A 22,875-nucleotide genomic window follows, 5' to 3' on the forward strand; every position below is an offset into this window, starting at 1 on the left:
CTTTCGCCCTGATTAAATGCAGATCACAGGAGGTTTTATGGGTTTTGCAGTGCATCTGGTGCCTGGCATCAATCTTGGCGGGCGCTGGCCGGGCACATACCTGCGATGATGACGGAGTCGGTGCGAGCGGGGCCGAATTTCAATGTCATCTCGTGCTTGTGTTTATGGACCGCCAGGTGGTCCTCGTTTGTGAACCTCTGAAACGAAACCATTTAGAAAATGGGGGATAAATGCGCTCTGTGTTTTACGGGCCCGTCCTGCCGTGGGTGGGAGGGGGAGGTGGCTGCAGCCGACGGCTGGGGGGGCTTGGCGGGGTGGGAGAGGGGGACAGGGATGTGGGAGCAGGGAATGGGGTGTGGGAGCAGGAACAGGGCTAAGGGAGCAGGGACGTGAGGCAGGGATGTGGGAGAAGGGACAGGGATGTGGGAGAAGGGAACAGGGATGTGGGAGAAGGGACAGGGATGTGAGAGAAGGGAACAGGGATGTGGGAGAAGGGAACAGGGATGTGGGAGAAGGGGACAGGGATGTGGGAGAAGGGAATGGGGTGTGGGAGCAGGGAATGGGGTGTGGAAGAAGGGAACAGGGCTGAGGAAGAAGGGACAGGGATGTGGGAGAAGGGGACAGGGATGTGGGAGAAGGGGACAGGGATGTGGGAGAAGGGAACAGGGATGTGGGAGCAGGGACAGGCTGTGGGAGCACAGGGGGCAGGGGGAAAAGCCTCTGTCAGGGGTTCTGCAGGGTGGGGGACAAGGATTTTCCATAATCTGGTTTTTAGGTGATGGAGAGAGGCAGCGGCTGCAGCTGATGGAAATGCGCGGAAATTCTGGATCCCAAAATTCCCACTCTATTGCTGGCTGAGGAAGAGGGGAATTTGGTGCAGCTGGGGCTACTTTTCCTGCGTGGGGTGAGGCAGAGCCGGCCCCTGGCTGGAGATTCAGCTCCTGAGCTTTTATGGAGCAAGGGAGGGGGAGCATCTCCCCCCCACCAAAATCCCACCTGCAGGATCGACCCCATCCCTCAGGGAGGGCTTGGGGAGGGTAACAATCCCACTGGAGGGCTCTGGGGCTGGCTTCGGGCCGGGAAAGGCAGACAAAGGCAGGAGGGAGGGCTGAGGAGAGGGGGAGCGAGGCAGGGACGGGGTTAAAGCACAGCCCCATAAAGCCCAGGATGGATTGCGTCTCTCCTAATAGACTGCGACAAACGGGGCCGGGGCTCCGCAGCGCTCTGTGCATGAAAACGCTGCAGCAGCAGCAGCAGCAGCAGAGCAGCAGCGGCGCATTCCTGCCCTTTCTCCTTCCTTCCCTCCCTCTGCCGAGCATCCCAGCCCAAACCCACCCAGAGCCACCTGTTCCTGTGGGGCTGCCCGAGTGTGGCACCCACAAGGGGCCTTTCCACGGGTTTATTGATGGATCTGGTGGTTTAGCAAATAAATCAATAAATCTGCGTTTTCCGAGCTGAGCATGGGGGGGGGACAATCCCTTGGTGGTGGGGAACAATCCCTCCCGGTGGCAGGGGACAATCCCTCGATGGCAGGGGACAATCCCTCGGTGGTGGGGGACAATCCCTTGGTGGTGGGGGACAATCCCTCCCCTTGGTGGCAGGGGACAATCCCTCGATGGCAGGGGACAATCCCTCGATGGCAGGGAACAATCCCTCAGTGGTGGGGGTCAATCCCTCGATGGCAGGGGACAATCCCTCGGTGGTGGGGGACAATCCCTCGATGGCAGGGAACAATCCCTTGATGGCAGGGAACAATCCCTCAATGGCAGGGGACAATCCCTCGGTGGTGGGGGTCAATCCCTCGATGGCAGGGGACAATCCCTCGGTGGTGGGGGACAATCCCTTGGTGGTGGGGGACAATCCCTCCCCTTGGTGGCAGGGGACAATCCCTCGATGGCAGGGAACAATCCCTCAATGGCAGGGGACAATCCCTCGATGGCAGGGAACAATCCCTCGATGGCAGGGGACAATCCCTCGGTGGTGGGGGACAATCCCTTGGTGGTGGGGGACAATCCCTCCCCTTGGTGGCAGGGGACAATCCCTCAATGGCAGGGAACAATCCCTCGGTGGCAGGGAACAATCCCTCGGTGGCAGGGGACAATCCCTCGATGGCAGGGGACAATCCCTCAATGGCAGGGGACAATCCCTCAGTGGCAGGGAACAATCCCTCGATGGCAGGGGACAATCCCTCGGTGGCAGGGAACAATCCCTCGATGGCAGGGGACAATCCCTCGGTGGCAGGGGACAATCCCTCAGTGGCAGGGAACAATCCCTCGATGGCAGGGAACAATCCCTCGGTGGCAGGGGACAATCCCTCGGTGGTGGGGGACAATCCCTTGGTGGTGGGGGACAATCCCTCCCCTTGGTGGCAGGGGACAATCCCTCGATGGCAGGGGACAATCCCTCAATGGCAGGGGACAATCCCTCAGTGGCAGGGGACACCAAGACCTGGGGCCCACCCCCCAGCCCCTCTTTGCCCGGGCTCAAGGACAAGGGGGTCACACAGAGCGTCCTCCAGAGCTCACACGGCGCTGTGCTGGTCGCTCGTGATTTGGGCTCAAACGTAGAGAAATCAGAGCCGCTGGGAGACGAGCCAAGAGGTTTTTTTCACCTCTGGAACTCCGGGAACAGACCGAACCCCATCTCCCCCAGCTCCGCTCCGTAACCAAACCTTAAATAAACCCGAAATAAAACTTCCCGACGGTTCGGCCAAAATCTGCCTGATCTGGGCATTTTTTCCTCCCCGCAGCTCTGCTCCAGCCTCCCATAAACGCTTTTTGTGCGAGGAGCTTTCACAGATCCCGGCGACCCCGAAACGCTCCAAACAAAGGAGCAGTGAGCGAGCGAGGGAATTCGGGAATTCGGCGGCGCCGGACCCGCAGCCCCCCGGAACGCGCCGGCCGAGGGGCCCTGCAGGGGAGGGACACCCCCATTTTTCCATGGTTTTGGCCCCAGAATTCCTGGGGTTTATGGAATTCGGCTGCCCACGGTGGGACCCTGCTGGGACGAGGTGAACCGAGGGAAATAAACCCGGTTTTTGTGCAGCGTTGGGATGAATATTTAGCAGGCGGGCGGCTTCGGAAATCTGAGCACCTGAGACGGGGGTGGGAGAAAATGAAAAAGAAGAAAATTCCCAATTCTCCCGCTCCGTTTTGTGCTAAATAAATGTGATTTTCAGGTCAGGGAGGGAAGAGCGGGAGGTGCAGAGCAGGGTCGTGTCTCTCCCACCAGCCCCAGCCCGGCCTCGCCAACGCCAGGTTTATTTTAATCTTTCATTTTCCTTCATTGCCGGATTTTTTTTTCCCCCTAATTTTTTTTTTTTTTTCCCCGGCACTTTCCGTGCGTCGGGCGCGCGTTACAGCTCTATTTAACATCTTTATGTGGGCTCACAGCTCGGGAGCTCTCTCCTTCCCTGCGCAGAAATGCTCACAGACACAATATATCTTTCTGCACACATTTCCAAACGCCGAAACCCAGAGGCTGAGTCTGGCACTTGGGCTCTAAATCATGTCATTTTACACAGAGAGGGGAAGCAGAGGGGGAGAGGAGGGGGGGAAGAGTAGGGAAAAAAATGGAATGAGTTAAAGCCACAGCGCTGGCTTTAATATTTAATCTCCTTCCATCAGCAGCTGACATACAGCAGGGTTATTTCAGCTGCTATTTTGCGGGTGTCGGAATTAAAAAGAAGATGTTGGCTGTAAAGTCTTTGGGGCGAGGGACAGGAGCAGGGTGAGCGCGCTGCCAGCCGGCCCTCGGGGCTTTCCCAGGCTGGAGCTGCCTCCTGCAGCCCGAAATTCGTTTTTTTCCCTGAGCAGTGCGGGGAGCTGCGGCTGGGCTGGACAGACCCGGGCTGGGCTGGACAGACCCGGGCTGGGCTGGGCTGGACAGACCCGGGCTGGGCTGGGCTGGACAGACTCGGGCTGGGCTGGACCGGGCCGGGCTGGGATGGACAGACTCGGGCTGGGCTGGACAGACCCGGGCTGGGCTGTGCCGGGCCGGGCCGGGCTGGACAGACCCAAGTGGGGCCGGGCTGGGCTGGACAGACTCGGGCTGGGCTGGACAGACCCGGGCTGGGATGGACAGACCCGGGCTGGGATGGACAGACTCGGGCTGGGTTGGGCCGGGCCGGGCTGGGATGGACAGACTCGGGCTGGGTTGGGCCGGGCCGGGCTGGGCCAGACAGACCCGGGCTGGGCCGGACCAACCCGGGCTGGGCCGGGCCGGGCCGGGCGAGCCCGCGGCTGTCGCAGCGCTCTGGAGGCGCCGAGGCCGCGGGCGCTCGCTCCCCGACAGGCTGTGACAGCCCCGGGATGAATGCGCGCATTTAAAACCCGTCTGTAATGGCACACAATGCTTCCAGCTGCCGCGACGCGCAGCGGGGCTGGAGCCGAGCCTCGGGCGGGCGGGAGGGGATTTCTCCAGCAGTTTAACGAGCACAACACGAGGAACAAGGGCTTGGTTGGTTGCTCGGGGGTTTTCCTGCTTTTTGGAGAGCCTGTGTTTGGTGCGGGGGGGTCAGGAGAGCGCCGGAGCTGCCGCAGCCCCCGGGGTGGGGGACCCTGGCGCAGGAGCTCTCCCGGCAGCTCCAGCTGGGTTTAACCTCGCCAGTCCCGCTCGGAGCCCAGCACCGAGCCGCTCCCGAGCCGGAATTCCCGGGGGAACACCGGGCTGTGGCTGCGGCAGCACGGACGTTCCCGGGCTCGCACAGTGGGGAGGGCTCGGGGGGGGGCTGCGGGGCCGCTCATGGCGGAATTACCGGAATTAATTAACGAGCTGTCAGCATCGCTGGGAGGCTGAGCCCTGCTCCGACCGTGACTCGGCACTGGAGCCACCGTGGTGACAGGGCTGGAGCCACCGTGCCCACGGGGACAGTGCCCTGACACACCTGAACACGGAGGGGACACAAGGGAACAGCAGGAGGCTGCACTGCGGTGCGGGAGGGAAATGATGCAGGGCTGGAGCTCAAAGTCACCGCCTTTCAAAGCTGCCACCCTTTGGGTTTGGGTTTCCAGGCTGCACAAACGTTCCCAGCTCATTTCCATTCCCTGCTCGGCCAGCGCAGGGTGGTCCAGACGGGGTCGGGGTGGCCCAGGCGGGGTCGGGGTGGCCCAGGCGGGCAGGGGGACCCGGGGGCTGTCCCGGGTGAGCGCTGTGACCCCGCGGGCAGGGGAACCGGGGGCTGTCCCGGGTGAGCGCTGTGACCCGCGGACAGGGGGACCCGGGGCTGTCCCGGGTGAGCGCTGTGGCCCCGCGGACAGGGGACCCGGGGGCTGTCCCGGGTGAGCGCTGTGACCCGCGGACAGGGGAACCGGGGGCTGTCCCGAGTGAGCGCTGTGACCCCGCGGACAGGGGGACCCGGGGCTGTCCCGGGTGAGCGCTGTGGCCCCGCGCTGGCTCGGGGCCCGGCTGCATGTCCCCATCTCCCAGCTGAGCAATGCCGGATAATTCCCCCCCCCCCCCGCGGCCGCACGGATTAATTCGCTAATGTGCCTAAAGTGCCCCGATCCGCAGTGATTCACGGCTCGAGGGCCGGGGGGACCACGGCAATTAGCGAGCCCCATTTCCACGGGGAGGAGGTGCCGGGCTGCGGGGGCAGCGCCGCACCGACGCCGGCTCGGCAGAACCCAGCACCGCACGGACAAACGGCGCCGTCTGTCCGTTTGGCTTTCCTAAAGTGTCCCGTGTCAGCACCCACAGGAGACGAGAGGCCGAGATCTGGGGGCCGGGGGTCCCCGGGGGTGGCCGGCAGAGCTCGGGGCCGCTCCCCACGGCAGCTCCCGGAAGGCGCCGCGGCCGGAGGAGGGACGGGAAGCGGCTCCGATCCCGGTCCTGCCGGGGCTGGAGGAGGAGGGGGGAAGGTTTGGAAGGAGCAGCTCAGGAAGGAAAACCAGACCGGGAATGGCGCTGGCAGAGCTCGGGCTCCACGGCGGGGCTGTGTTCCACAATCCAGGGAAAACCTGGAGGGGAGGAAGAGCCGGGAGAAGTGACCCCCCCGGCCCTGCCGGAGCCGCTCCACACCGGGACCGAATCCCGAGCCCCCCGTGCCGCTCCCGAGCCGCGGGCGGCAGGAAAAGCCAATTCCCGGCGGCTCCGTGGAAAGCGGGAAGGCTCCAGCAGCTCCAGGGAAGGAGCCCGGGGTGCGTTTGGAGCCATTCCTCCCCTGCAGCTGCCCCCCGGCTTAAACCCTGAGATGGCATTTTTGGCTCTGGCGACTCCAGGGACGCTGTGTCTCTGCCTTTCCCTTTAAAATGCTGCTCCCTCCTGCCCCGTGATTGATTCCGGGTCCTTCCTTGTGTGGGAAAAAAAAAAAAAAAAAAAAAAAAAAAAAGGAGGAATAAGAATAATAATCAAACTCTGGGCAGCGCTGGGTGAGGAATCCCCGGCCCAGCAGCCCCACGGAACATTGTGCAAAGCACCAAAATTAGGATTTTTTTCCCTTTTCCCTTGTTTGTTCAGATAATTTTTTTTTTTTTTTTGTAGGATACTCCCCAAAGTTCCCTGCAATTTTACACAAAGGGCTAAGCGGGTTCTGGAGCCCACCCCATCCCACCGCCATCCTCCTTGGCCAGAAGGGCAGAGCGTTTAACTGGGAGTAGGTAAATAATTTAATTTACATTTCTATGGCTTCGCTTATCCCAAAGGGCTTCTCAGGCACACCCCCCCTGGAATGCAGGTGTTCGGGCAGGGGAGGAAGCATCTGGCTCGGAACGTGAGGAGCCAAGGACGTCCGGGGCAAAATCCTCCACCAGCTCCGCATCCCGCGGCCCTTTTTTCATTTTCCCCCTGAATTTCAGCGGAAATTTCAGGGGAACTTCCCCGGGCAGAGCCGAACACCAGGGAGCGGAGCCGGGACAGGAACGCCAGGCACGGGGCGATCCCGTGGGATTCTCCCGCGTTGTCGGGCACCAAATCCAGGGAATCTCACCACCCAACCCAGGGAATCTCCCTGAGGAGGTCTGGGCTTTGGGAAGGAGCAGATGGAGGAGCTGGGATGTCGAGCACCTGGGCGAGAGCAGCGCCGTGGTTGGCACACCTGGGCACACCTGGGCACAGCTGGCCCCACGGAGCCGACCCCCAAAGCCCCGCGGGATGGGATTTTTGAACCCCCAAAATCCCGCGGAATGGGGTTTTTGAACCCCCAAAGCCCCGCGGGATGGGGTTTTTGCACCCCCAAAGCCCCGCTGAACGGGGTTTTGGACCCCCACAACCCCGCGGGATGGGATTTTTGAACCCCCACAACCCCGCGGGCATGCCGCGATCCCCGAGCCCCGCACGGCGGAGCGTTCTGAAATCCCGCTTTCCTCTCCATCCGAGCGCGGGTGATTAACAGCCGGGTGTTAATTACCGCTGCCACGGGAGGCAGGGGGAGCGGCCCCGCGGTAATTACCGGGGTGAGCAGGGGCGGAGCCGCCGCGGGAGCGTCAGCGGCTCCGGAGCCGGCCCCGCATCCCCCGGGATCCCGCTCTGGATGTGAATCACGATCCCAGCCCCGAGTCCCGGCAGCGCCGCGGCCCCTCCGAGTGACCTTGGGCGAGCCATCAATCCTCGCCGGGCCGCAGACGGCCCCGAAGGCGGCGGGGCTCCGTCCTCCGCGGAGCCGAGCGGCTCCGGGGCCGCGCACGGGGCGAGCCCGGTAACAAAGACAGGTACAGCCCCTTCCCCAGGGCAGCTACAGCCCCTTCCCCAGTGCAGCTACAGCCCCTTCCCCAGGGCATGTACAGCCCCTTCCCCAATACAGCTACAGCCCCTTCCCCAGTGCAGCTACAGCCCCTTCCCCAATACAGCTACAGCCCCTTTCCCAGGGCAGGTACAGCCCCTTCCCCAGGGCAGCTACAGCCCCTTCCCCAATACAGCTACAGCCCCTTCCCCAGGGCAGCTACAGCCCCTTCCCCAGTGCAGCTACAGCCCCTTCCCCAGGGCATGTACAGCCCCTTCCCCAATACAGCTACAGCCCCTTCCCCAGTGCAGGTACAGCCCCTTCCCCAATACAGCTACAGCCCCTTCCCCAATGCAGGTACAGCCCCTTCCCCAGTGCAGGTAAAGCCCCTTCCCCAATGCAGGTACAGCCCCTTCCCCAGTGCAGGTCAAGCCCCTTCCCCAGGACAGCTCAAAACAAATCCTAACCCAAACGTCGGCTGCACAACACTAAAACAAATCCTAAACCAAACGCCACAACTCTAAAACAAGCCCTAACCCATATGTTGGCTTCACGACCCCAAAACAAATCCTAACCCAAACTCCACGACCCCAAAACAAGCTCTAACCCAAACGCTTCGGAGCTGGCTCTGCCCCTGCCGGGCTGGAAGCACCGCCGTGGCTCAGCCTTGACCTTGGAACTCAGCACAATCACTCGGAGGATGCCACGGCCCCATTCAGCTTTTTAAGGCCCTGGAATGGTGATTTCCTTCAATTCAGTGCAATATTGGGAATGTGCCCACCCATTCACGGAGTGGAGCCTCTGCTGATGGCTTTATCGCCTGGAAAAGCGGTTTTTGTGTGGATTTATCTCCTGGGGAAGCTCCAGCAGCAGCAGCAGCTGCCTGGGAAGGGCAGCAGGTCAAACACAAAGAGAATTCGAGTCACTCTGAGGTTTGGGGTTTGTCCCCAGTAATTGTGGCATGGAGGGGAAAAGCTGCAGGGACCCACGGATCCAGAGGTGCCTGGGGTTAAAAACAACCCAAAAACGGGGAGAAGGAATTCCTGAGGGGTGGGAGAGGGACAAAACAGGGCAGGCAAACAGATCTGGGTGTACTTTGGGAATGAGCTGCAGGAAAACCCCTGGGTCCGGCGCTGCCCCCAGGCTGCCCAGGGGAGTCGTGGGTGTTTCACTCCTGAGGTGCGGAATCCTGTCCCTGCACCCTCCCTGTCCATGGAGCTCCCAGTCCTTTCCCAGAGCTCCACTTCCCACCCTGCAGGTCCCTTCCTCTTCCTCATCCCCAGTACCAAAGCACCAGGAATTTTCCATCCACGCCACCCTCGATCCCCGGATAAAAAACTCATTTTTGTGCCTCTCCACGCCTCTCCCTGGAGGTTTTGGCCCACCTGCAGCTCCCTCCCCTCATTCCCTGCCCCTGCTTCCCACATCCAGCCGCATTCCCGGCTCCTGCCTGCGCCGAGCCCTCAGCACTGCGGTAATTAAAGCTTTTAAAAAAGGAGAGCAGCAGCAGCAGAAGAAGAAAAAAAAATCGGCGTTTGCCTCTTTTTGCCTCTCGGAAGAGCCACCTGTTTTATCGGAACGGGGATTTATGGGCACATTAACGTGGAGCTGCTGCTCCCACCCTGATGAGGTTCTCAGTGACCCTCTTCTCCCCGGAGATTTATGGTTTCTCCCAGCACACTCCCATGCCTGACTCCATCCTGCAGCTCCCGAATCCCTCTTTCTTCCCCCAAAATCCTCTGCAGTCGGTTTCCAAAAGGTGCTTGGTTTTCCCAGCCGGGGGGTCAGGTTTTTGTGGCAGAGGCTCCTTGCCTTTATCCCATTTTCCCAGGAGGAGACTCACACTGGGAGGTCTGAGCCCACCCTGTGACGGGATCAGGCTCGGGGAGCAAACACTGACACGATCCCGATGCAATTCCCAGCAGCAGCCAGAGCCTCCCAGCTGCACTTGGCTCCCAAATCACGTCCTGGCTGCCCCAAACCCTCCCACCTGCAGCCCCTGAGCAGACACAGCCCTGAGGTGCTCAGAAAACCTTTCCCAGCAGCTTCCCCCACATCCACAGCGAGGTGCTGGTGCAGCGATGTGGAAACACAAAGCCAAGGTCACCAAAACCCCATCCTTGAGGAGTCTGAGCCGCTCCCGCTGCCCGCGTTCGGATGCAGGCAGTAAAACCTCACAGGGAGCATTGGGATTCTGCTCTGGAGCTCTGCAGACGCCGGGGCTCTGCGGCAGCCCCAGCCCGGCCCCTGGCACGGGGCTTTGGCAGCAAACACGGGAGGGAATCGCCTGCCCAGCCCCGAAGCCACGAGTTGGGGCCCGTTCCCCAATTCCGGGCGTGGGCAGGGAGCAGGCTGGCCTGGGAGCAGGGGAGGGGGGAACTGCAGGGGTGCTGCCGGGCAGGGAGAGCTCAGGGAACTGCAGGGCACCGGGAAGGGCTCAGAGCTGAGTCCTGGGCACTGCAGGGCACCGGGAAGGGTTCATTCCCAAATTCCCGGTACCGCAGGGCACCGGGAAGGGCTCATTCCCGAATTCCCAGCACCGTGGGGCACAGGGAAGGGCTCAGAGCCGAGCCCTGGGCACTGCAGGGCACTGGGAAGGGTTCATTCCCAAATTCCCAGTACCGCAGGGCATCGGGAAGGGCTCAGAGCTGAGTCCTGGGCACTGCAGGGCACTGGGAAGAGCTCAGAGCTGAGTCCTGGGCACTGCAGGGTATTGGGAAGGGTTCATTCCCGAATTCCCAGCACTGCAGGGCACTGGGAAGGGCTCAGAGCCAAGTCCTGGGCACTGCAGGGCACCAAGAAGGGCTCCTTCCCAAATTCCCGGCACTGCAGGGTACAAGGAAAGGCTCACCCTGAATTCCTGGCGCCGCAGGGCACCGGGAAGGGTTCAGAGCCGAGCTGGGCACTGCAGGGTATTGGGAAGGGTTCATTCCTGAATTCCCGGCACTGCAGGGTACAAGGAAAGGCTCACCCTGAATTCCCGGCACTGCAGGGCACCAGGAAGGGCTCATTCCCGAATTCCCTGCGCCGCAGGGCACCGGGAAGGGCTCAGAGCCGAGCTGGGCACTGCAGGGCACTGGGAAGGGTTCATTCCCAAATTCCCGGCACTGCAGGGTACAAGGAAAGGCTCACCCTGAATTCTCAGCACCACAGGGCACCGGGAAGGGCTCATTCCCGAATTCCTGGCGCCGCAGGGCACTGGGAAGGGTTCATTCCCGAATTCCTGGCACCGTAGGGCACCGGGAAGGCCCCTCCGTATGTGCCAGGGGGCAGCGGCGGCAGTGGGGAAGGGCCGGAGCCCCACATCAAGAGGGAAGGGGAGGGAAAAGCCATCACGGAGCCATCACATCCCATCAGTGGAGCCACCGCACCACATCGCTGGCTCCCCCGTTCCCCCTGGCTGGCATCGCCCAGCCCGCTCCTCTGGGGCTGTCTTCTCCAAACGAGGCGTTTGAGACCCCCTCGCTCTCCCCCCTCGCCTGCAGCCAGCGCTGAGGGGCTTCCAGCAGCCGGCGGCGATGCTCTGAGCTCCCGGCGATCGTGCCGGTGGCCACCAAGCCCTCCCTGCCCCCGCAGCCACGCAGACATTCCCGATTACAACATCCCCGAGGACGCGGCCAGAGCCCCCCGCGGGTGCCCCCGGCTCGCAGCTCCCTGTGCGCTGCCGCAAAGCCCCCCCAGCCCAGCCCAGCCTCTCTCACACAAATCTTTATTGTCTGCATCTCTATTCCCTAGGGGAGTTTTAGGATTTTAATGTTTTTATTGTTTTAATCCGGCATATAAAAAATTAAAAAAAAAAAAAAGAAAAAAATCACTTGAGCACAACAGCTGGGCCGAGCGCAGGAAGCCGCGGCGCTTAAGCAGGTGTTAAACTCCCGCTGCGGCTCCGGGATTTAGGATTTAGGGAGGTTCGAGGGGCGGGATGAGCCCGAGCCGCGCTCAGCCTCTCCCAGTCCGATTTTGGCTTCTGTGCCGCGCACCGAGATCGCGCTGCGGCCAAAATGCAGCCGGGACTCGGGGCAGCGCTGACCCCGCTCGCCGCCGGGACCCGCGGGGATGTTGGAGCTTCCCCGGGCTCTGGTCTTTAGGAAAAACCCCAAATGTGGGTTTTTTTCCTCTGCTGAGCCCCTCCATCCCCAGCCCTTTGTGCAGGAGGACGCAGAGCCAGCCTGGAGCACCCACCCCGCTCCTCCTGGGACTTCCAGCCCCCTTTATGGACCCCGAACCCCCTTTATGGTCCACGAACCCCCTTTATGGACCCCGAACCCCCTTTATGGTCCACGAACCCCCTTTATGGACCCTGAACCCCCTTTATGGTCCACGAACCCCCTTTATGGACCCTGAACCCCCTTTATGGACCCTGAACCCCCTTTATGGACCCCGAACCCCCTTTAACAACCCCGAACCCCCTTTATGGACCCCGAACCCCCTTTATGGACCCTGAACCCCCTTTATGGACCCCGAACCCCCTTTATGGACCCTGAACTCCCTTTATGGACCCCGAACCCCCTTTATGGACCCTGAACCCCCTTTATGGACCCCGAACCCCCTTTATGGACCCCGAACCCCCTTTATGGACCCTGAACCCCCTTTATGGACCCCGAACCCCCTTTATGGACCCTGAACCCCCTTTATGGTCCACGAACCCCCTTTATGGACCCAGAACCCCCTTTATGGACCCCGAACCCCCTTTAACAACCCCGAACCCACTTTATGGACCCCAAACCCCCTTTATGGACCCCAAACCCCCTTAACCACCCCAACCCCCCTTTATGGACCCTGAACCCCCTTTATGGACCCCAAACGCCCTTTACCGACCCCGAACCCACTTTATTGACCCCGAACCCACTTTATGGACCCCAAACCCCCTTTTACCGACCCCAAACACGACCCTGAGAAAGGCTCTCACACAAAGCACGGAGAAACTGAGGGGGAAAACGTCAGCAAAAAAAAAAAAAAAAAACGAAAGTGAAGAAACGCCCGAGTGGAAACCCCACGTATTTCTCTCGAAATACAGGAATTCCAGGTGGTTTTTCACCCTGCTCCCAACAGCTCTGGCCCCCTGGCGCTCAGGACACGCTGTGTCCTGCTTGCCCGCGGTCCAGTGTTCCCAGCGTTCCCAGTGTTCCCAGTGTTCCCAGGATTCCCGCTGCCAGAGCCGCATGGATCCCGCGGCTGCCGCAGAGGGGCGGAGCGGCCTCCGCAGCCAACAAAGCATCCTTGGGAGAAAAAGGGCGGATTTCGGGCTGGGACCGAGCCGGGGAGCGGCTCGGGAGCCAAACCCCGATTATTTGGGTGTTTCAATAAAACCGGGGCACGGGGAAGCCTGCCAGTCCTCCCCCAGCCCTCGGCAGCACCGGGGAAGGGAGGGATCGAACCCCGGCACGCTCCCCCTCCTCCAGCCTGGGGTTTTGTAATCGTGAAGTGACAGCTTGGCTGGGTTTTAGACAAGAAGTTCACACAAAATCCTGCGAGCTCAGGCAGCTTTTGGAGGGCTGGATAAATCCTTTTCCCTGCCAGCCCCATCCCTGCTGCGGTGCTGATGCTGGGATATCCATGATGCTGATAACGAGGTCTTTGTCAGAGCTGCTGCTCCGAGCAATAAGTGATTTGTTCTCACAGTAAAATAAAAAGGATTTACAGTTGTCTCAGAGCAGCAGGCAGGGAGCGAGCGAGGCTTCAAAACCAAACAGCCTTGACTTCAAAATGCTGGGTTTAACACCGGGAAATATTGCACTTGCCAGGAAAACACCCGGAGCTGCTGGGGCGGGGGAGGGAAAGCTCAGACCCTGAGGGTTTGGCAGCTTTGGCTGCACTTTGAGACCCCTCCCTCCCTGGCCAAGGGAGTCCCCAGAGCCTCAGCCCCGTTTCCGAAGGTTTTAGGGACAAAAACCACGCGGGTTTGGCAGTTCCCGAGAGAAACCCAGTCCAGGCCCGGCTCTGAGCCGGGCTCAGGCTCCAGCTTTGGTTCAGAGCTGTTTTCTGCTCCTCCCTCGAGCCCACGAGCACCAGAAATGCCCGAGCCTGGCTCAGCCCGAGCCTGGCTCAGCTCCTGGCAGCACGATTTGCATTTCTGGGACAGAGCAGAGCTCCAGGTGAGGACCTGGCTCAGCTCCCTCTGCCCAAAGCAGCAACTCCGCGGGTGTGAAAGTCTCTAAATGCAAACCAGAAGCAGCCACCCCCTGTGAGGGCACGGCCCAGCTCCTGTAGGGGATTTCTGCAGCCCTGATTGCGTTCCCGAAAGAGCGGAGCCCTCCCTGGCCATGTTCCCAAAAGAGAGGAGCCATCCCTGACTGTGTTCCCAAAAGAGAGGAGCCCTCCCTGATTACATTTCCAAAAGAAAGGAGCCATCCCTGACCGTGTTCCCAAAAGAAAGGAGCCATCCCTGACCGTGTTCCCAAAAGAAAGGAGCCCTCCCTGATTACATTCCCAAAACAAGGGAGCCATCCCTGACCGTGTTCCCAAAAGAAAGGAGCCCTCCCTGATTACATTCCCAAAACAAGGGAGCCATCCCTGACCGTGTTCCCAAAAGAAAGGAGCCATCCCTGACCGTGTTCCCAAAAGAGAGGAGCCCTCCCTGATTGCATTCCCAAAACAAGGGAGCCCTCCCTCCTCATTCCCTGCTGCTGCTGCTGCTGCTGCGGAGAGCGGAGACCAGCCCCGAGGCTCAGCACAAAAACACAAACCCAAATAAATCAGAAATTCAACTCCTGAGAAACCTGCTGGGGTCTGAGTAGCCCAAACCTGCTCTAGGGGCACGAGGACGAGTAGTAAACCCTGAGTAAAGCCCTGAGCGACACCCATGAGTCCAGGGGCTGCGGAGTGCCACCTCAGGGCCAGTGCCACCCCGGGGTCCAGTGCCACCCCGGGGCCAGTGCCACCTCAGGGCCAGTGCCACCCCGGGGCCAGTGCCACCCCGGGCCAGAGCCACACTGGGGCCAGTGCCACCCTGAATGGAGAGCCACCCCGGGGCCAGTGCCACCCTGAATGGAGAGCCACCCCGGGGCCAGTGCCACCCCGGGGCCAGTGCCACCCCGGGCCAGAGCCACACTGGGGCCAGTGCCACCCTGAATGGAGAGCCACCCCGGGCCAGTGCCACCCCGGGGCCAGTGCCACCCCGGGCCACTGCCACCCCGGGGCCAGTGCCACCCTGGGGCCAGTGCCACCCTGGGGCCAGTGCCACCCTGAATGGAGAGCCACCCCGGGCCAGTGCCACCCCGGGCCAGTGCCACCCCGGGGCCAGTGCCACCCCGGGCCAGTGCCACCCCGGGGCCAGTGCCACCCCGGGCCAGTGCCACCCTGAATGGAGAGCCACCCCGGGGCCAGTGCCACCCTGAATGGAGAGCCACCCTGGGCCAGTGCCACCCCGGGTCAAGTGCCACCCCGGGCCAGTGCCACCCCGGGGCCAGTGCCACCCTGAATGGAGAGCCACCCCGGGGCCAGTGCCACCCCGGGGCCAGTGCCACCCTGCCCGCGGCTGGAGGCCAGCACGGGGCCAGGATGAGCCGCGCACCCCTCGGGAAGGGAGCAGGGAGCAGCCTGAGCAGGGCTCTGCAGCAGAAATCCTTCCCTGCAAGGACACTGCGGCACAGCACGGAGCTTCCAGCCTCATCCCGGCTCGTTCCCAGCTGATTCCCAGCTCTTCCAGCCTCATCCCGGCTCGTTCCCAGCTCATTCCCAGCTCTTCCAGCCTCATCCCGGCTCATTCCCAGCTCATTCCCAGCTCTTCCAGCCTCATCCCGGCTCGTTCCCAGCTCATTCCCAGCTCTTCCAGCCTCATCCCGGCTCGTTCCCAGCTCTTCCAGCCTCATCCCGGCTCGTTCCCAGCTCGTTCCCAGCTCTTCCAGCCTCATCCCGGCTCGTTCCCAGCTCATTCCCAGCTCTTACAGCCTCATCCCGGCTCATCCCGGCTCGTTCCCAGTTCATTCCCAGCTCGTTCCCAGCTCATTCCCAGCTCTTCCAGCCTCATCCCGGCTCGTTCCCAGCTCTTCCAGCCTCATCCCAGCTCATTCCCAGCTCATTCCCAGCTCATTCCCGGATCATTCCCAGCTCATTCCCGGTTAATTCCCAGCTCATTCCCAGATCATTCCCGGCTCATTCCCGGCTCATTCCCGGCTCATTCCCAGCTCATTCCCAGCTCATCCCGGTGTCCCCAGGAACACCCCGGGTTGACCACCCGGGATGATCAGAGCCACTCGTTCTCCCCAGGGCCAGAATTTGGGACAATTCAGATGTCCGGCCCTGCTGCCCAGTCCCGCTGTCCAGCCAGAATTTGGGACACTGTCCAGCCCCTCTGTCCAGCCTGGCTCCTGTGGCGGACGAGCCCGTGGCCAGCGCGTGCTCCTGCCGCAGAGCCCTTCCAAGAACTGCCAAGGAATCCCGGCCAGAGGAATGATAAAGATTTTAACTTACAGGAAATGCTGCTATTAAATAATATTTAAGTCTTAATTATATTTTAAACCAGCCATTTTAGAAAAAAAGAAGTTCTATTACGGCGCTTTTGTAGTTAAAGGTCTGTCAACATTTCCATTTTAAACCTTCATTTCTAGGGGGTTTATAATTTGGCCATAAAAATTCATTCTAGGCTGGAACTTGGCAAACAGGGGCTCAGCCTAGGAGCAATATTTTTTATTATCCAATTTGGTTTAAATTGGTTTGGCCGTTTTTAAGTTATAGGAGTGTAAAAAATAAACGTTTACTGGTTTCAGATGCCTTCTCAAGCTTATTATTATTCAAAATTAGCCTTCCCCCTGCCCACCTCCAAAAACACCTCGGCAGAGCCGGGGGAGACGCCGGGCTCCGCTGACAGCGCGCGAGTTACGGCCAGACCCATTCCATGCCCTGCTTCTGCTGCCAAGGGCTCCTGGAGCCACCCGTGCAGGCCCTGCGAGGCTGCAGCTCACTGCAGCAGCTGCCACCCCTGCAGTTCCTGCATCTCCCACCTCTGCAGCTGCCCCTTGTGCAGCTCCTGCAGCTCCCACGCCTGCAGCTCCCACCAGTGCAGGTCCTGCGAGGATGTAGCTCCTGCAGCTCCCACCTATGTGTTTCCTGCAGCTCCCACCCCTGCAGTTCCTGCAGCTCCCACCGCAGGAGCTGCTCCCAGGGCCGGGATCACCCCGGTACTGGGGGAACTGGTCCCTTGCTGGCCATGGGATGAGGCTGGACCAGGAGCAGGCAGAGCTCAGGAACAGCTGGGAACCCCAAACTGGGAACCCCAAACTGGAAACCCCACACTGGAAACCCTACACTGGAAACCCCAAACTGGAAACCCCACACTGGAAACATCAAACAGGAAATCCCAAACTGGAAACCCCAAACTGGAAACCCCACACTGGAAACCCTACACTGGAAAGCCCACACTGGAAACATCAAACAGGAAATCCCAAACTGGAAACCCCAAACTGGAAACCCCACACTGGAAACCCCACAATGGGAACCCCACACTGGACAACCCAAACTGGAAAAATCCCAAACTGGAAATGCCACACTAGAAATCCCAAACCAGAAATCCCACAATGGGAACCCCACACTGGAAACCCCACATTGGAAACCCCAAACTGGAAACCCCACACTGGACACCCCACACTGCAAAAACCCCAAACAGGAAATCCCACACCGGAAAAACCCCACACTGGGAATGCCACAATGGGATTCCCACACTGCAAAAACCCCAAACTGGAAACCCCAAACTGGAAACCCCACACTGGGAATCCCACATTTGAAACTCCACACTGGAAAAACCCCAAACTGGAAATCCCAAACCAGAAATCCCACACTGGGAATCCCACAATGGAAACCCCAAACTGGGAATCCCACACTGGACACCCCACACTGCAAAAACCCCAAACTGGAAACCCCAAACTGGAAAAACCCCAAACTGGAAACCCCACACTGGGAATACCACAATGGGAATCCCACACTGGAAACCCCACACTGGAAACCCCACACTGGGAATACCACAATGGGAATCCCACACTGGAAACCCCACACTGGAAAAACCCCAAACTGGAAACCCCGAAGTGCCCCTCTGCAGACCCCAAAGCAGCTCAGCCACGGCAGGAGCTGCGTGGGGCCCCATCCATTACTGGGCAATAGAGATTTAAGGGATAATGGCCACGGCAGCGAGTATACAAAGCCATAAACTTCTCCTGAGCTTGGTTAAATGCCAAGTGATGCTGAGGATCCACGCCATAAACATTATTTCTATTATATGACAAGATAAGAGGATACAATAAACCAGCAAGAAGAGAGAGAGAGAGGAAAAAAAAAGAAATAATTTTCTGGCCTTGTGAAAAGTTCTGGGCTCGGCGTTTCCTGGACGCTGCACAAAGCAGCAGCTCCACGCAAGGGTTTAGGGGGGATAAATTGGGAAATTAAGGGGGGGTTTAAAAAGCAAACGATTGTCTGAGGAAATGGCCTGGATAACTGGAGCTCTGGAATTAGGGCCGGAGGGATGATTTGTGTGCCCTGTAAAGGGAAACGCTGCGGAGGAAGGGCTGGGGAAGCCGTGCTGCCTGCTCAGGATGTTCAACATACTCAGTATATCCAAGATATTCAATATGTTCTGTATATTCAGTATATTCAAGATATTCAGTATATTTTGTATATTATGTATATTCTGTATATTCAAGTTATTCAATATATTCAGTATATTCTGTATATTCAAGATATTCAATATATTCAGTATATTTTGTATATTCTGTATATTCAATATATTCAGTATATTCAATATATTCAGTATATTTTGTATATTCTGTATATTCAATATATTCAGTATATTCAATATATTCTGTATATTCAGTATATTCAATATATTTTGTATATTCGGTATATTCAATATATTCAGTATATTCAGTATATTCAATATATTCTGTAAATTCAGTATATCCAAGATATTCTATATGTTCTGTAAATTCAGTATATTCTGTATATTTAGTATATTCACAATATTCAATATATTGAATATATTCAATATATTCAGTATATTCAATACATTCTGTATATTCAATATATTCAAGATATTCAGTATATTCAATATATTCAGTATAGTCAATATATTCAGCATATTCTGTGCATTGTGTATATTCAATAGATTCAAGATATTCGATATATTCGATACCCTCCTGCCCTGGGCAGCAGGAGTGGCCAAACAGGTTCACTGACAGGAGATTCCCCCACGAGGATGCTCTGGAGAGCGGGGAGCACCCCAGGGTGGCACCTGCTGGGTCCCTGAGGGGCTTTGGGGCCGTTTTCCGAGGGGAGCGATGGAGCCAGACGTGGGGAAACCTCCCTGTGGCTCCCGGGGCAGCAGCTGAACCCCCCCGGGCTCCAGAGCTCTGCTCCGGGGGCCTTAATGAGCCAGCCAAAGGTTTAATTTCCTAATTAATGAGGTGGAGCTGTCCCACTGCACAGAGCTTGGGAACAGCTCCCAGCTCCAACAGCAGTGCCCACATCCCCCCGGACCTGAAAGTTTAATTTCCCAATTTCCACCAAACCTGAAGGTTTAATTCCCAAATCCCCCAAACCTGAAGGTTTAATTCCCCATTCCCCCAAATCTGAAGGTTTCATGTCCCCCAAACCTGAAGGTTTAATTCTCCAATTCCACCAAACCTGAAGCTTTAATTCCCAAATCCCCCAAACCTGAAGGTTTAATTCCCCATTCCCCCCAAACCTGAAGCTTTAATTCCCAAATCCCCCAAACCTGAAGGTTTAATTCCCCAATTCCCCCAAACCTGAATCTTTAATTCCCTAATGAACGAGTTGGGGCTGTCCCCCTGCCCGAAGCTGGGGAACACCCCCAGTCCCAGCTCCCAGCCCACAGAATGGCTGGAATTCAGAGGTTTGGGGTGATCATCAGCACCCAGAATTGAGAGGTTTGGGGTGATCAGCAGCACCCGAAATTGAGAGGTTTGGGGTGATCAGCAGCACCCAGCACCCAGAACTGGGAGCTCTGGGGGTGATCAGCAGCACCCAGCACCCAGAATTGGGAGCTCTGGGGGTGACAGCACCCAGACTGATTTCACCAGGAAATCCTGGCTCCAGGCATCCCCCTCTGCGTCCCAGGGGCATTCCGGAGGCAGGGGCTGGAATTCCAGCTCCCTCCTGCCCTTTCTGGGGCAGGAACAGCCCCGCTCAGCTCGGGGAGTGGGGAAGGGGAATTCTCCACCTGTCCCCAGCCTGGGGTGGGAGTCAGCTGTGCCACCCCGGCCCCGGGAGCTGGGAGGATCCCAAAATAACCCCCCCTGCAGCCCTGGCAACCCCAAACATGTTTACAGCCCGCGCCCCGCCGGGCGCACGCACACCGAGCTGCTCCGAGGTTTCGGGTGCCCTCCTCGCTGCCCTCAGCAGCTCTGCCTGCATGGAAACAGGAAAAATGGGGGGAAAAGGAGGGAAAAGGGAGGAAAAAAAGAGGGGGGGAAAAGGAGGGAAAAGGGGGGGGCAAGAGGGAGAAAAGGGGGGGGAAATGGGAGAAAAAGGGAGGTAAAAAAGAGGAAAAATGGAGGAAAAAGGGGGGAAGAAGGGGGAAGGGAGGAAAAGGGGGGAAAGGAGGAAAAAGGTAGGAAAAAAGAGGAAAAATGGAGGAAAAAGGGGGGAAGAAGGGGGGAAGGGAGGAAAAAGGGGGGAAAGGAGAAAAAAGGGGGGAAAGGGAGGAAAAAAGGAGGATGGGTAGAAAAAAGGAGGGGAAAGGGAGGAAAAAGGGGAGAAAGGAGGAGAAAGGAGGAAAAAAATAAGGAAAAAGGGGGGAAAGGGAGGAAAAAATAGGGGAAAAGGAGGAAAAAGGAGGAAAAAGGGAGGAAAGGGGGAAAAGGAGGAAAAGGGGAGGAAAAAAGGAGGAAAAAGGGATTTAGGGCATAAAAAATGGGGCTGGTGTTGGCTTCAGAGGGAAGGAAGCAGCTGCTGGAGCAAATCATAAAGTCACCCCAGGACATTCCCCTGTGCCAGCCTTGCTGCCCCTGCTCTGCTGGCCCTGCCCTGGGTCCCCATCCCAGCCCTGCATCCCCATCCCTGCCCTGCCCTGCTCTGAAGGACGTTCTGGGAAAAGCAGGCACGAGGTCAGGCTGGATCCCCATGAATCACCCCGCTCGGAATTACCAGGATTCCAGCATTTCCATATTAACATGAGGAATTGTCGGAATTACCCATAAGCAGCAGGCTGGAACAGCCAGAGGAGGAAGCAGCCACCTTTATATGTCATTTGTGGGAGATTGTGGGAGATTAAATTTAAATACATTGTTGTTTGCCTTAATTGCTTGTTTGAAGCCGATTTTAGGGCTGTGTGATTGAAGGGCTCACACCATTAAGTGCTCAAACACAGCTAATACATTTTATAAATGGCCTGCACAATTTCACAGGCAAAGAAGTTTCAGATAAAAAGCAGCCTCCCAAAAAAAAAAAAAAAAAAAGAAAAAAAGAAAAAAAAAAAAAAAAGAAAAAAGAAAAAAAGAAAAAAAAGAAAAGGCAAAAGGAGGAAGTTCACCTGAAAGAGGGGAGGGGAGGGATCTGGGTGAGGCTCGTGTCACAATGACCAGAAAAATGGGAAACCCTAAATATGTGGTTTTAAACCAGCAGGAATTCCATGATCCCCCAGTGTCCAGCAGATCCCATTAAACCAGCAGGAATTCCATGATCCCCCAGAGTCCAGCAGATCCCACTAAACCAGCAGGAATTCCATGATCCCCCAGTGTCCAGCAGATCCCACTAAACCAGCAGGAATTCCATGATCCCCCAGTGTCCAGCAGATCCCACTGCATCAGCCCCAGCAGCAATTCCATCATCCCCCAGTTCCTCCCAGTACCAAGTGCCAGGGGGCCCCCGAGCTCAGCTTTGGGATGGCACGGTTTTCCCTGGAAATGCAAGGAGAAGGGGATGGGAAGGTGCAGCTGGAGGAGGATGAGCCTCCCTCATCCCCTCATCCCCCTCTCTCATCCCAGGAAGCTCCGCAGCCGCGCTCCAGGGAGGAGGAATTCCCGCAGGGCACGGGAAGAAGCCCATCCCAAAATAGCATTTTGGGGACCATCTCCCGTCACCTGTCACATTCCCAGCTGCTCCAGAGGAGGAACTCGGGAGCCTCCAGGCCCCGCAGGGCTGCGGGTTTATCCCTTGGGAGCGGAATGGGGGCACAGCCCAGGGGAGGCCGTGGCACAGGAACCAGCCCCGACCCGGGCGGGCTCTGCTGGGAGCTCATGGCCAGGGTTTGCACCCTGCAGATCCCGGGGGCTGCTTTCCCCCCGGGATCCCCTGGAACGGCGGCTCGGAGCGCTCTGGCTCTGAGATCAACTGGCCCCAGCCCCGTTACACCAAAATTCCATTAAACCCCAACGCCAAAGCAGCCAAACCCCATTAAACCCCAAAGCCAAAGCAGCCAAACCCCATTAAACCCCAAAGCCAAAGTAGCCAAAATCCCATCAAACCCCGAAGCCAAAGCAGCCAAGACCCCATCAGACCCCAAAGCAGCCAAACCCCACTAGACCCCGAGCCCGAAGCCCAGGCAGGCCGTACCTGTCCGCAGCCCGGGGCGCCGCACACGAAGGGCCGGTCGTCACCCATCCTGCAGCAGCCTGGGGAGCAGAGAAGGGAGAGAAATCCTTAAACAGCCCCCAAAACCCCCAAAGCACCCGCGGGAGCTGCCCCTCTGCTGGGACGGCGTTCATCAGATGGGAATTATCCCGGCCCGGGTCTAGGATCTGGGAGGGACTGGGTGGGTTTTTACAGCTGGAAGGGAAACGGGGAAGGTGTGGGAGCTTCCCTGGGCTCCAGCATCACCCAGAGGTGTCCTGCAGGTCGGTGTCACCTCCTGCAGCTCGGTGTCACCTCCCGCAAGGTGGGGACAACGCCCAGCCCTGTGGAGGGGGCAGCAGCACGGCCCCACTCGTCCCCCCCTCAGTGTTTTTGGGGTCAGGGAACATCCTGGGACCCACGGGGATCCTCAGAGCCGGCCGGGGCCAGCCCAGGAATCCCCCCCACACACAAACAAATCAGCAGGGACAGTGGCAATCCACGGAAAACAAAGTGCAGGCGAGCAGCCATCAAATAAATCCACGGCCTCTCTCTGCACCGGTTATATTTTCAATGGGAGAGAACTAAAATTTGTCATTTAATTAATTAAGGGATTATAGGAGTGGTGCTCCGTTTTACAAGGCAATAATCGGGCTCCCCAGTGGGTAAACTACAAGGCTGATGGCAGGGGCAGTTTATCACGGATTACAGCCAAGGATAAC

At 58.4% G+C, this 22,875-nt stretch overlaps 2 protein-coding genes across 4 annotated transcripts in view; one reads left to right on the forward strand and one right to left on the reverse strand.

Annotated features, from left to right (window-relative positions):
- The window catches only part of LOC137486892 (cyclic AMP-dependent transcription factor ATF-7), a 50,138-nt gene that overhangs the window by 14,797 nt on the left and 12,466 nt on the right, over positions 1-22,875 (reverse strand). For both annotated transcript variants that reach the window (XM_068212469.1, XM_068212467.1), the window contains exons 2-3: positions 22,157-22,215; positions 101-197 (exon numbers count right to left, since the gene is read on the reverse strand). In XM_068212469.1, the coding sequence (XP_068068570.1) occupies positions 101-197; positions 22,157-22,204 (145 nt within the window). In that variant the 5' untranslated portion in view covers positions 22,205-22,215. The remainder of the gene's footprint in view (positions 1-100; positions 198-22,156; positions 22,216-22,875) is intronic.
- Positions 1-22,875, forward strand: part of NCKAP1L (NCK associated protein 1 like) — a 390,138-nt gene that overhangs the window by 14,567 nt on the left and 352,696 nt on the right. The gene's annotated exons all lie outside the window — the stretch shown is intronic.

The sequence above is a fragment of the Anomalospiza imberbis genome, chromosome 22 (assembly GCF_031753505.1).
Source record: "Anomalospiza imberbis isolate Cuckoo-Finch-1a 21T00152 chromosome 22, ASM3175350v1, whole genome shotgun sequence".
Classification (NCBI taxonomy): domain Eukaryota; kingdom Metazoa; phylum Chordata; class Aves; order Passeriformes; family Viduidae; genus Anomalospiza; species Anomalospiza imberbis.